Below are 13,216 nucleotides of genomic sequence, written 5' to 3' on the forward strand. Positions count from 1 at the left end.
GCAGAGCAAAGCCTTATTGAGAAATTCTTCATGAAAAAATCATTTATCTCAATGAAAATGATTTCAGTAAAATAAAAAATGAAAAGGCAAAAAGTTGTAAATTATTTAACTGTACTAGAAAGAAATTGATCAAAAAATTAAATTGCCCTAATGGAGTTTGTTCCAGAAAACACTTGCTCAAAGCAAGTTTATCAATGTTGTTAAAACCCTAATTAAAATGCTACCATTCACATACAGGGAGACCAAAATCCTTAGGGTCCAAATGATCTGGGCAACATACCAGTTTAATCGGGTGTTCTGCCTCCATTAGTGCCCCCAGGCTTCTGCTGGGATTGGGGATCCTGGGTCAGGCCCCCTCGGATCCACCAGTGGTGGACGTTGTTAAATGTACTAGAACCAACAAATCTGATACTGTGAAAACTTTAAAAAGACAAGGATGCTCAAGAGGAGCAGTCATAGAACTTGATTTGAAACTAGCAAGTGCTGAAGTATTTGTTGGGTAGATGGATTCTGTTTGTATGGATGGGGAAATAGTGGAGATGATCAGTAAATGGTTGGATGGATGGTTGGGTGAATGGATGGGAGGTAGGATATGTGAATGGATTGGTGGATGAGAAGAATGTATGAATAGCTAAATGGCTGAGATAATTGGCAAATGAGTGGCTGCATGGATGAATGGATGGTGAATGGATGAATGGGTGAATGGGAGGATGGATGGATGGATGGATGGATGGATATGTGGGTGAGTGGGTAAATGGATAGATGTGTCAGATGAAAGGATGGATGATGGATGGATGGGTAAATGGTTAAGATGACTGGTGAATGGAGGCATGGGAGGATGGATGGATGAATGGGTAGTTGATTGGATGGATGGATGTGTGGGTGGGTGGATAGATGTATCGGATAGATGTATTGGATGGATGGATGCATGGATAGGTGGATGGTTGATTGGATGGATGGATGGATGGATGGATGGATGGATGGATGGATGGATGGATGGATGTGGGGTGGTTGGATATATGTATCAGATGAAAGGATGGGTGATAGGTAGATGGGTGGACAGATGGGTAAATGGTTGAGATGATTGGCAAATGGATGGGTGGGTGAATGAGTGGATAGTAGGTGAATAGATGGGTGAATGAGTGGGTGGGTGGCTGGCTGGATGAGTGAATTGCACAGTTAGATAGCTAGGTGCCTGGGTGGCTTTGTGAATGTGATTAGGGCCAAAAAGATCTGGTCTGTTCTCAAGTCTTTAAGATAAGCCGGGCGCTGGTGGCTCACGCCTATAATCCTAGCTACTCAGGAGGCTGAGATCTGAGGATCACGGTTCAAAGCCAGCCCGGGCAGGAAAGACTGTGAGACTCCTATCTCCAATAAACCACCAGAAAACCGGAAGTGGCGCTATAGCTCAAGTGGTAGAGCGCTAGCCTTGAGCTGAAGAGCTGAGGGACAGCGCCCAGGTCCAGAGTTCAAGCCCCACGACCGACAAAAAAAAAAAAGTCTTTAAGATAACAACTCCAGCCTGATTTGTCTTAGCTGCTCCACCCTGTCTTTCTGTCTCCCTAACTTTGAAAAGGACCTCCATGTTCTTCATGCTTTACTTTTATTTTCCAGCTTCTTCTCCCCAGATGGTCTCTCTGCTTCCTTGTCCTTCCTTACAGAACTCAGCTCTAGAGTCATACACTCTTGGTCCGGCCCCAGCCCCCTTGCTTCCCACAGCAAGTCTTCCCAGACACCCAGCTCTGCTTCCCACCTGGCTGCCTTGGCAACTCCTGGGTCCATTCAGCCCACGTAGCACCCCAGAGAGAAACCTGAGGGCTTCTCTGTATCCTGGTGTGGGCTTTCTCATCTCCTGTCTTCATCTTTGTCAACTCCTCCCTGCCCTCCAGCACCTCCAGCCCCTGGCATGAATTTCAACAGTGCTGAGAAGACAGAGCAAGGGCAGCTTGCCCAGAGGTGAGCTGAGTGGAAGATGCAAAAGCAGGAGAGGACCTCAAGAGCGGGTGGCCTGGCAGAGCAAGCCCCAGGCCTCTGCTGGTTTCCAAGTCATGATGCCATCTCGCAGGCCCCGTGCACCTGCAGGAAACCCTCAATCAGTCCTGGTAATCATCCTAGCCATGGATCCTGGGTTTGGCACCAGGGGACTGGCTCAGAGTACATGCTCAGCAAATGTTAGACGGCTGAGTGAATAAGAGGATCATCAAAGGAATTGAACTGGCCAGGGAAGTGAGGAGTCGGTCCCGAGATTGGTGCCGCTAGCGTCCAGGACTGTTGTGCCCCACACCACCAATGTCCAGCTCTGCCCTCCTGCCTGCCCAAGTCCCCAGGCTTCGGCTGCCCATCTTCCCACCCTCTCTCTGGCATCATCTGGTGTCCCTACGGCCACCTTAGGATACCATCCTGTTTAGACCACTTCTTGGCACGTCTCCTGCTCGCCAGCCCTCTCCCACTTGGGCCCCCAGCTGCCCAGGGAACCCCAAGATGCCAGTCAGATCACATCCTCCTCCATTTAGAACCCTCCCGGGCTCCTGTGTCATGTGTTCCAGCCTGACTCCTAGTTCTCTGCTTATATTTCCTGTCTCCTCCAGGCACACTGGCCTCCCCCATTTCCCCAATACCTTAGATCTGTCCCCAGGACCTTTGCACTTGACATACCCTCTCCCTGGATCCCCTTTGCCTCAAGATGTCAGATGTGTCACATATTAGCCTCCCCTGTGTCTGCTCAGATGGCTCCTGACATTCTCTGGCCATCTTTCTGAAACTACAGCCTCTGCTTCATGTGTCATCAAGTTGCCATTGTCTGTTGTGCTGCGTGCAGTGGGGCTGTTTGTTAAAAGCAGATAAGTGTGCATTATTGTCCCCTCACCTCTGAGAAAGGGAAGCTGGAGGAGGTGGCCTGGGCATGGACTGGCTCTTGAGCCTGCTCTGCTCCTGCCTGCAGAGTGACTGGCACACAGTAGGTGCACATTGTGGACTCACCAAATACATTCCTGCTGGGCCTGGCTGACTTTTGGATGGTACCTGGGGCTCATGGCTAGTCCGGTCCCTCCCTGCCTCTGGCGCCTGACCTCCAGCCTGGGCTGGGGGCTCCCCACTGTGCCAGATCAAAGGGCCGAGGGCCAGGGTCGGCCCAGCTTTTCTGCAGAGCTGCTGCCCGCAGGAAGTGCCTTCAGCCTCAGTGGCAGACCGGGGGCCGGAGGCAGGCATTGGAGCCCTGCGAGGCCCGCAGTCCAGCGAACAGCTAGCGCTGGGCAAACTGCACATTCCAGCCGCCTGATTGACACGCACCGGGGCCCCTGCCTGCGGCTCCCGCCGTCACCGCCCGCCTGCCGCATCAAAGCAGATGTTTGCAGCTGGTTTGAGTTGGATCCCCGTCAACAGGCCCCTTTTTGTCTCCAAATAAAAACCAGCTACGCCCGGAATGATAAGGACGCAGTGGGCGCGTGGGGGAGATGTTGGGGAGTCGCGTCCAGCAGGGCGGAGGCCGGACAGCTCCCTCTGCTAAGTGACAGCCACAGCCATGGCCTGCAGAGTCCCAGATCCTGTCCCCCTGGCTTCTGGGACATTCCCTGTCAAAGTGACAAATGCAGTACCGTAGTGAATTCTCACCCAAACTGCCACGCACAGTCACCCCAGAACCCTGCAGCCACCTGGGTGTGGCCCAGAGAGGACATCCTCATTGAGGTGACTTCCTGCTTGGAAGGTGAGCTCCTGGAAACTGCTTTCCAACAGGAAGACAGGTTCAGCGGTGAGGCAGCCGCCCCAAGTCAAGCAGCCAGTAGGTGGCAGAGCTGGGATTCGTACCATTCCTTCTGCCTCCAGAACCAGGTTCTTAAACAAGTGCTGTGGCCAACCAGACATGGTGGGGAAGGGGGCATCTGTAATCTCAGCATGCAGAGGAAGGAAGGAAGGAGAGGGAGGGAGGGAGGGAGGGAGGGAGGGAGGGAGGGAGGGAGGGAGGGGCAGGAACATCACAAGTTCTAGGCTAGCCTGGGCCACAGAGACTCTCTTCCCTCACTCCATCTCCCCTCCCTTTTCCAGGAATTCCTGAGCTCTCCTCCATACTGGTCACTGGGCCTCTCTCTGCCTCGCTGCCTCTCTCCCTGCAAAACCCATCATACTGTGCTGTTCCCACGGGCTGAGGCATGGCCTGATGTACCCAGGCTATCTCAGGGGCCCCAGATCAGCACCAGAAAAGGCTTCATGGGGTCTTGAAAGATTAATAGGAAACAAAGGAAGTGGGAGAGAGGCAGCCCTTGGAGGGTGATGGGCTTTCAAGGGACCAGAAGGAACTGACTGTGTTTAGGGAGTAGTGAGAAACTGGATGGCTGGTTCAGGGGTAGGTGGGCCTGGGGTGTACTTATCTTGAACTGTTGTGTTCTCTTGAATGTTCTGAAACAACTAGGGTCTGAAGTCTAATTTTTTTTTATAAGGAGTGTGTTAGTCAGCATTCTGTTGCTCTGACAAAACACCCGAGAAACCAACTCATAAGGAAGAAAGGTTTCAAGAGATTTCAGCCTGTGGCCATTTGACTCCCTTATTCTGTGCCTGTGAGAGAATACTATCTCCTGGTGGGAATGTGGCAGAGGAAAGTAGAAGCAGCGGGGAGGGCTGCTGGAGTCCCGGTGTTCCCTCAAGGCCAGGCTCCAGTGGCCTAACTTCCTCCCACTAGGCTCCGCCTCCCACAGGTTAGAGCTCCCTGAAGCTCTGCAACCTAGATGCCAAACTGTCAAAGCCTGTGTCTTTCTGGGCCTCTTCCGCATGATTGAGCTTCTCCAACAAACCTGTTGTCCTCATGAGCTGAAAAGTTATATGATGTTTCCTCAATCAGAGGAGCACAGGAGTCCCAAGGTCAGAGGAGGCTGGGCTTGGCCTTTGGGGCTACTGAGTTGCCTTGAGACCTGGAGAAGGACAAACATGGGTGGGAATTATTCTGAGAATCCACTGTGGGGCTACATAAACTGTGAAGGGTAGCGATGGGGTGTGCAAGTAGGAATACAGAGGAGGAGGCAGGGGACCTCCCCTTCAGCAAGGACAGTGAGTAGATGCCAGGAAGCTTGGCAAGCTGGGGCTGGCAGTCATAATCCCCATTAACCAGTCCCATGCCATGTGCCTCGCCCAATCAGCAGGCCTCTGTCACTATCCCTGCGGGGCCACTGGGACTTGAGCAAGGTCCCAGTGCTCAGGAGTATCAGTGCCAGGATTCCAAGCCCAGTGCAGGGCATCTGGACCCCCAAGACTGGGAGCAGAGGCTTCTCAGAGAAGCTTGGAGACAGCCAGGGTTGCAGGCGCATGCTCAGTGCATCTCTGCCGTTGTCAACGGCAGAGGAGAAATTAATCCGATTTGTAATCCATGTTCAAATGCTCCCAAAAAGATTGGTTTTCAGAAATTTTGTTTATTAGTTTTATGAGTTTAATAAATTGAGCATTAAACAAATAAACTAGAACAAGCCAAGAGGCACTGGAGATAATGTGTTCACAGCCTGGGACTCCTCAAACAGGGTGTCCCTACCCACGGAATTCCTTCTTCTACAATCACAGTTGATCTCGTCAGGAGGAAAAGTCATTATATGTTTATAGGTAGGGGTATTCCATTTAAAAAAACAAAAACAAAAACAAAAACAAAAACTCAGTCGCTCAGCCCTGCTTGTGGGGCCAGGCTCATGACGAGTAGAAAGCGGGGGGTGGGTAGAAGAAGCTCATGGCGTCAGAAGCAGGCACAGGGTGAGCTGCCCAGGGGCAGGGCATCCACAGAGCATGCACAGACAGCCTTTCCCCTGCCCGGAGTCCATCCGTAAGGAGACTGGAAGCAGGTGATACAAAGTGTCTTCTCCAGATCTGAGCACAATGAAGGAGGTGATGCGGGAAGACAGAGCTGAGTGGTATCGGTGCACAGGGCTGAACAAGCAGGCCAAGCAAGGAAGGTAGCAGGGCCTCCCTGGCCCAGGGTCTTCAGGAGAGGCACAGTGGGGTGTTGGCACCGCTAATCAAAAGGAATCTTGGAGAGCCTAGCCAGGGCACATGGGGGTTAGGTGGAAGGTTTTTATGCCCACACAGCGTCCGGGGCCCTGCAGGCATCAGCCTGCACAACAGCTCTGTAGTCAGCTATGGTCATTCTCATGTTACAGGTGAAGAGATTGAGGCTCAAAGAGGTGAAACGCCTTGCCCAAAGTCACACAGCAAGGAAAGGGTGGCGCTAGAGTGCCCAGGCAGCACAAGAGGTTTTAGATGGATTTAAAAACAATTGTGCCAGTCCTGGGACTCTGGGCCTGGGCACTATCCCTGAGCCTTTTTTTGCTCCAGGCTAGCACTCTGCCACTGGAGCCACAACTTGGGGATGAGAGTCTCATGGACTTTCCTGCCTGGGCTGGCTTTGAACCTGGATCCTCAGATTGCAGTCTTCTGAGTAGTTAGGATTACAGGTATGAACCACAGGCACCTGGCTTGATTCTTTTTCAGAAAGGGATAAAAAGAAAGTTGCACAGCCAGGCTATGACTCTGGTGCTACCTGCCTTAAGTGAGCAGAACAGGTAACAGCTCGCTGAGCCCACTACACAGGCAGGTAAGCTGAGGCTTGGGGGTGGAAGTGGTACCTTGTATGTCTTGTCACCAGCCAGCAAATAGGCATGGAACCCAAGTCCCTCTGAGTCCGTGTCCTCTTTGGCCTGTGGCTGGAAGCTGGCCTGCTTCCCTGGGTCCTAGGAGACTTCTCAATGCCCTGCCCCGTCCATCCATGATGGTGATGGGGGGAGGGAAGGGGGGAGCAGGAGGGCGGGCAGCCCTCCCACCCGCCCACCGGTGAGCCACTCTCACTCTGTGCTCTCACTTGGTAGACAAAGGCAGCCCCATAATTGGGAGTGAGTATTTCATGCGTTCCCCCCCGATGTTTTATTGGGTGGGGAGATGCTTGGAGACCAAACGGATGGCACATTCCGTTTATAAAGTGCACGCCGTTTGTTTTATTTCCCGGGTTTTTTTGCAATCTAGATAACAGATGATGCCCCCAGTGGCTGTGCTGCCTGGTAATGGCGGCGCGGGGCCTTCGGAGGAGTATTAATAATGGATTGTGTTGATGAGCTGGGAGAAAGTAGCAATCGACCCCCTGCTGCCAAGGCATTAGCGTGCCTCTTCCCAAACACAGCCGGCTTGCAGGGCAGAGGCTGCGGTAACACCCTCCCCCCCCCCCCCCCCCCGCCCCAGCCAAGCAAGGCCTCCTCTTCTGGAACCCCCAGCCGGTGCTGACTTTGACCTGGTCCCCGCCCTGCCCCTGCCAGGCTGGCAGAGACTGGGCCAGCGCCTGTCTGCTCAGGCGGCTGCAGACCTGGATGGGCACCCTGGCCAGGCACATGGGGGGGGGGGCAGGGCACGGGCAGCCTCCACGATGGGACATCAGCCTCCAGACTCAGCAGAATGCACAGGCCTCTGTCTATGGCCACCACGGACTGTGGTGAGGCTCTGTGGAGTCACTCCACTGTGGTACTTGGTGAATGGGTCCATATCATCAAATCCCAACCACAGCCTTTAGGGGAGATCCTGTTGGCACCCCCATTTAACCAAAGAATGACTCTCAAGGCCTGGGAAATCAGGGGAACATAGAAGCCACCTTCTCCATACTTGGGTGTCACAGAAGGCTTCTCAGAAGAGGTGGCATTGGAGTTGGGCATTACAGGATGAATAGGAGCTTGCTGGGCCAAATATTGGCAGGTGGCTGGCAGACTTGCTGGGAGGTATCCCCAAGCTGAGTGCTCTGGCCAGTGCCAGGATGACAGGCAGAACTAGAGGTGGCTCTGTCTGCACCCCCCGCCCCCCGCCAGCTCACCGTGGGTGGCACCGATGGCAGCCCCCGGGAAGACAGGCAGGCCGAGAGCCTTGCGTTTATGGCCGCTCCTGTTCCAGAACCGATTAGCAGAGAATTGCAGCTGTAATCTGTGCCCGGGATGGCGGGCCATAAAGAGGGATGGGATGTGTACAGCGCTCCCAAGGTGGCGCCCGCAGACGTGGCCCGGGGACGCGGGGAATGAAAAATGGTTTTAATTCCCTCCCAGCAGCAATAATTTGATTCTTCATAAATTTCTCCATCAACGTGTTGTTGAGGCTGGAGTTCCCACAGAGCAGGCACGTGATGGCAGGGGGCATCGGGAGGAGCGGTCAGCCCGCGGCGGGAGGGACCGCTGCCTGGACTGGTGTCCCAGGCTGGCCACGGGCACAGAGGCCCCCCGCGCCTGGCTCTCTTCTGGAGATGAGAGATGAAGCCACGATGTGGTCCCGGCCTGCGAGTCCCCTAACCCGCACTGGGCTCCTCTCAACACCTCCGCTTCCTCACCTCTCAAGTGGGGTCGGTTATTCAGGAGAGCATCTCGCAGGTCTGTGGCAAGGATCAAAGGCACGTGGGCCCATACACTGCCTAGCACTGTGGCTGTCTTCTGGGCATGCTCAGTAGATGCCTGTCCACTGGGGACACCTGAGCTGAAAGGAAGAGCGGGAAGGTGTCAGCCAAGCCACAGGGCAGGGACAGAGCGTGCCCAGAGGTGATGGTGCTGTGTGGGGCCCCACGCAGCTAGGCAAGCAGAGGATGGTGAGGCGTACTGAGTGCCAAGCTCAGGAGCTCAGACTAGGGAGGCACGGCAGAGTTGGCACAAGGCAGGGTCAGAACTGGGCTTTACCAAAATCCTTCGGAATCCTCTGCTGTGGGAAGGTGAAGGAGAGTTAAAAGGGTTCAGGAGCCCAAGAAAGGGCCTGGCTGCTTTGGCAGGGGAGGAGAGGCTCAGGCTGCAGGGCTGGACAGGATGTGGGGGTGGAGGAGGAATCGGAAGAGGCCAGAGCAGGCCAAGGAGTGAGGCAGGTGGGACTCCGTCTCCCAGCCACTTGGGCCCTGGGGAAGTCAAGGCTGGCCCTGCACACTGCCCTCTAGTGGCTGCCATGGCTGCACACAGGAGGGCTCTGAGCTGACCCCAGAAGAGACCATTCTGGGCCAGAAGCCAGGCATCCGCCCTGGGGGCTGCTGTGGTAGGGAAGAGGAGGGTTGCGGGACCCCCAGTGTCCCGCTGCAGGCTCAGGAGAGAGGCCCCAGGTTGCAGTGGCCTCTGGGCAGAACCCCGAGCCCAGCCGGTGCGTCCCCCTTTGTGCCCCCAGGCTCTTCGCAGCCAAGTGCAGCGGCTGCATGGAGAAGATCGCCCCCACCGAGTTCGTGATGCGGGCGCTGGAGTGCGTGTACCACCTGGGCTGCTTCTGCTGCTGCGTGTGTGAGCGGCAGCTGCGCAAAGGCGACGAGTTCGTGCTCAAGGAGGGCCAGCTGCTGTGCAAGGGCGACTACGAGAAGGAGAAGGACCTGCTCAGCTCCGTGAGCCCCGACGAGTCCGACTCTGGTGAGCCCCGGCCCGGACCCGGCGGCTGCTGGAGGGGGTCCTGCCGTCTACGGGCAGCAACTGGGGCACAGAGCACACACATCCACATGCGCGCGCACCTGCGCACCCTACCCCAGACCAACATGCCAGCTCCATGGTGCACACAACCAGTACACATATCCTTGCGTGTAATCACACGCACACGGATCCCGTAAGCTCACATGCCCAGGTACACACACACACGTGCAGCACACATGACCAGCATACTCATATACACGCTTGTTCTCTGGGAAGGGCTGGGAGGCGTTTTCCTCCTGTCCCCTTCATCTCCTGCCCACACCGGGAAGGAGAGGTGGGAGTAGCCTACCTCTCTGCAGGGACTCTGGATCCTGGCAGATCCGCCCTGACTTGTGAGCATCAGTGAGCCGCTCACACTGGCTGGTGTGTCCACACCCCGGGCACACTCACAGCCGTGCCCTGTGCCACGTGTGGGCCTGCCTCAGGCCTTCCTGTGTGCGGTGCCTCTGCGTGGCTGCATGTGAGGTCTGCGAATGGGAGAGGTGGGAAGCGAGGCAAGACCAGCCTGGAGGAGGGGTGGGCTTTATTCTGAGGGCGCCAGCGAGTCACAGCAGGTGCAGCAGAGGCGATGGCCCCAGGAGTTAGGTGTCAGCTGGGGGTACAAATAGCTAGGATGCAGGGCTGCCATCGGCCGTCCCTGAGGGGCTGCTGTGTCCCCCGCAGTGAAGAGCGAGGATGAAGATGGTGACATGAAGCCGGCTAAGGGGCAGGGCAGCCAGAGCAAGGGCAGCGGGGACGACGGGAAGGACCCTCGGAGGCCCAAGCGGCCCCGGACCATCCTCACCACCCAGCAGAGAAGAGCCTTCAAGGCCTCCTTCGAGGTCTCCTCTAAGCCCTGCCGGAAGGTGAGGGCGCCTGCGCGGGAGGGGGCCGTCTTGTCTGTCTGGGTACCCCCCACCCAGCTCTCCCTGGGGGGCAGGGTGCCCCCCCCCACTGCCATCCCTGCAGGCCTGACCCATCGCCTCTCTTGGGTTAGGTCCGGGAGACGCTGGCGGCTGAGACGGGCCTCAGTGTGCGCGTGGTCCAGGTCTGGTTTCAGAACCAAAGAGCAAAGGTGAGAGGGCAGGCACTTGGGCAGCCCCAGGAGGACGGGACAAGGGGTGGGTGGGGAGGGACACGGAATAAGGGTGGGCACGTGGGGAGGGGATCGTGGCGTAAGGGGCTGGGACTGAGTGGGGGCAGGGAGTAGGGGCCTCTGACCTGTGTCTCCCCACAGATGAAGAAGCTGGCCAGGCGGCACCAACAGCAGCAGGAACAGCAGAACTCCCAGCGGCTGGGCCAGGGTAAGCTGGGTGGGGTCAGGGTACACCTTGTGCTGGGCCAGGGCAGGGAGCTGGGACAGTAGCCACCAAGCCCTCGTCCTTACCAGGCTCTTCCTCGCCACCCAGCCTGCTCAGCCTCCCTGGGTGCTCAGGCCAAGGGACTGCCATAGCCCAGCACACCCAAGCCTGTGCTCTCCCGGGGTGATGACATCCTGCCACCCATGCTAGGGCTCATGGGAAACAGCCGAGAGTTGTTCTGGGTGTTGAAGAAGCTAGGGTGTGCTCCTCGTGGGTGCTAAGGGACCCCGACATTGGTCTTTGCCAAAGAAGTGAATCTGGGACCAGAGCTGGCCTCCCGGGTCCCACGGGCGGGGGGCGGGGGCGGGTACTGAGGGTGAGGGGAAGAGGTGGGTCTCTGAGGATTGCCAAGCAGTGTGGGGTCCGGCGCCACCATCTTCCAGTGAGTTGGAGGCTCCTGAGCAGATGCTGGGACACCCAAAGGCAGCTTTTCCACTCAGGGTGGGGGACCAGGCCTGGGTCCCAACTTTTCCTCCACGCCCCTCTGCCTATCCCTTCCTGAGGCTATAATCAACCACCCCCAGTCTCCAGGCAGACCTGCGCCCCCTTCGCTAGGTAACCCCTGGCTGAGAACAGCCCACACCCCAGCCCAGCCCAGCCCTCATGGCCTCTCTAGCACGTACACCGCCTAGCATCTAGGCAGCATTTTTACACCCCCTCTATGAGAGGCCCCGCCTCCCCCCCTCCGGCTGCATTGGTCGCCTCCATGTTCCGCTCTCCAGCCCCCTCCCCATGTTTTCTCTGGGCCTTGGAGGAAAGCCCCACCCAGCTCAAACCCCAAAGCACCCTTCTGACTCCGCCCTGCAGTCCCCTCTCTCTGCCCCTTCCTGACTGTTCTTCAGGGCATACTGGGAGGCACTCTTCCTCAGGCCCCATCCTGGCACTGCCCACTGCGGGGCGTGTGCCAGGGGGGCATGTGGTGAATGGCTCCTGCCTGCCAGGGCAGCCACCTCCAGTCCCAAAGTGCAGAGGAGGTAGAGGAAAGGGGGGAGGAGGGACGGAGGGAGCCCTCCCCCCCCCCCGCCCCACCCCATGGCTCTGGGAAAACTGATTGGGGAAGAGAAGCTGGTGGGCATGTCTAGAAGAGAGCCAGCTATCCAGACAAACTCAGGCCAAAGGAGGCCTTGGGATCCCTTGGGTGATGGGAGGTGGGCAGGGCCCGTCCGTGAAAATGTGCCCTGTCCCCAGAGGTCTTGTCAAGCCGCATGGAGGGCATGATGGCCTCCTACACGCCGCTGGCCCCGCCGCAGCAGCAGATCGTGGCCATGGAGCAGAGCCCCTACGGCAGCAGTGACCCCTTCCAGCAGGGCCTCACGCCACCCCAAATGCCAGGTGACCACATGAACCCCTATGGTAAGCCGCCCCACCCCACCCCCGCCCATCCCTTCACTGCCCACTGCCTCGCCAGGCAGGCCTGGGGCCACCATAACATGGGCTGCCCCGGACCCCAGGGCCAGCACAGCCCCCGTCCCCCTCCAGCAGGAAGAGCTCAGCCTCTCCGGTCAGGCCCTGGCCAAGCCTCTCGCTGGCCAGCCTCTCCCTGGCCTCGGGCTACAGCACCTGCAAGGCCGACAGGACCCCTAGGATCCCCCTGCCTGTACTGGGTCCTGACACCTCCTCTGCCCCCAGGGAATGACTCCATCTTCCACGACATCGACAGCGACACCTCCCTCACCAGCCTCAGCGACTGCTTCCTTGGCTCCTCCGATGTGGGCTCCCTGCAGGCCCGCGTGGGGAACCCCATCGACCGGCTCTACTCCATGCAGAGTTCCTACTTCGCCTCCTGAGAGCCAGCCAGGACACATGGACGCTTGGGCACGGGCCTGGGGTGGGACTACGGGCCTCAGCCGCCACCCAGACACCCCACGCCTGCTGCCCTACACAGACTGCAGACAGCCATACGGTGCCCTCCCCTCAGCCAGCTGGGGCCTGGCTCGAGTGCCCATTTGGGCACAGCTGGACAGGCAGATGGGCAAAGCTTGGGCAGGGGCTGTATCCTGCCCGCAGAGACCTTGTCACCCCCAGGGACCTAGAGCTCTCGGACCGCCACTCGCCTCCCAGCCCCATCTCACCTCCATTGCCTCCTCCTTCCTCCCTCTCTCTTTTTGGGAAGCTTAAATTCTCTCTATTTTTTTAAACGTCCTCTCTGTGTCCAGCCAACCTCCATGCCCCCCCCACATGCCCCACCCCCAGGATGGTGACATTATGACACTGTGCCTGGTACCTGAGAAGCCTGGGAACCAATGCCCCGTGCTGGTGCCCACTTCTCCACCAGCTAGCGCAGGGGTGGCAACTGGGTGGCCCAGGCTCACCCCTCCCAGCTGAGCCTGAACCAGAAGTGGGAGGAGCCAGGCAGCTGTGACACGCCCACCACACTCTGCCTGATTGGAGAGTCAGGGGCAAGAGGCGGGGTATGGGTGGAGCTAGGCAAACACCAAGGGACTGTAGTACACA

General features: G+C 57.4%; 1 protein-coding gene across 1 annotated transcript in view; it reads left to right on the plus strand.

The window, feature by feature from the left end:
- Lmx1b (LIM homeobox transcription factor 1 beta) overlaps positions 1-12,900 on the plus strand; it is a 71,123-nt gene extending 58,223 nt beyond the window's left edge. Inside the window, exons 3-8 of the mRNA XM_070006507.1 lie at positions 9,133-9,365; positions 10,086-10,267; positions 10,399-10,476; positions 10,639-10,705; positions 11,951-12,094; positions 12,392-12,900. Coding sequence (XP_069862608.1) covers positions 9,133-9,365; positions 10,086-10,267; positions 10,399-10,476; positions 10,639-10,705; positions 11,951-12,094; positions 12,392-12,549 — 862 coding nt within the window. The 3' untranslated portion in view covers positions 12,550-12,900. The remainder of the gene's footprint in view (positions 1-9,132; positions 9,366-10,085; positions 10,268-10,398; positions 10,477-10,638; positions 10,706-11,950; positions 12,095-12,391) is intronic.
- The last annotated feature ends 316 nt before the right edge of the window (positions 12,901-13,216 follow it).

Source organism: Dipodomys merriami, unplaced genomic scaffold (genome assembly GCF_024711535.1).
Source record: "Dipodomys merriami isolate MVZ:Mamm:240054 unplaced genomic scaffold, mDipMer1.0.p SCAF_11, whole genome shotgun sequence".
Taxonomy (NCBI): domain Eukaryota; kingdom Metazoa; phylum Chordata; class Mammalia; order Rodentia; family Heteromyidae; genus Dipodomys; species Dipodomys merriami.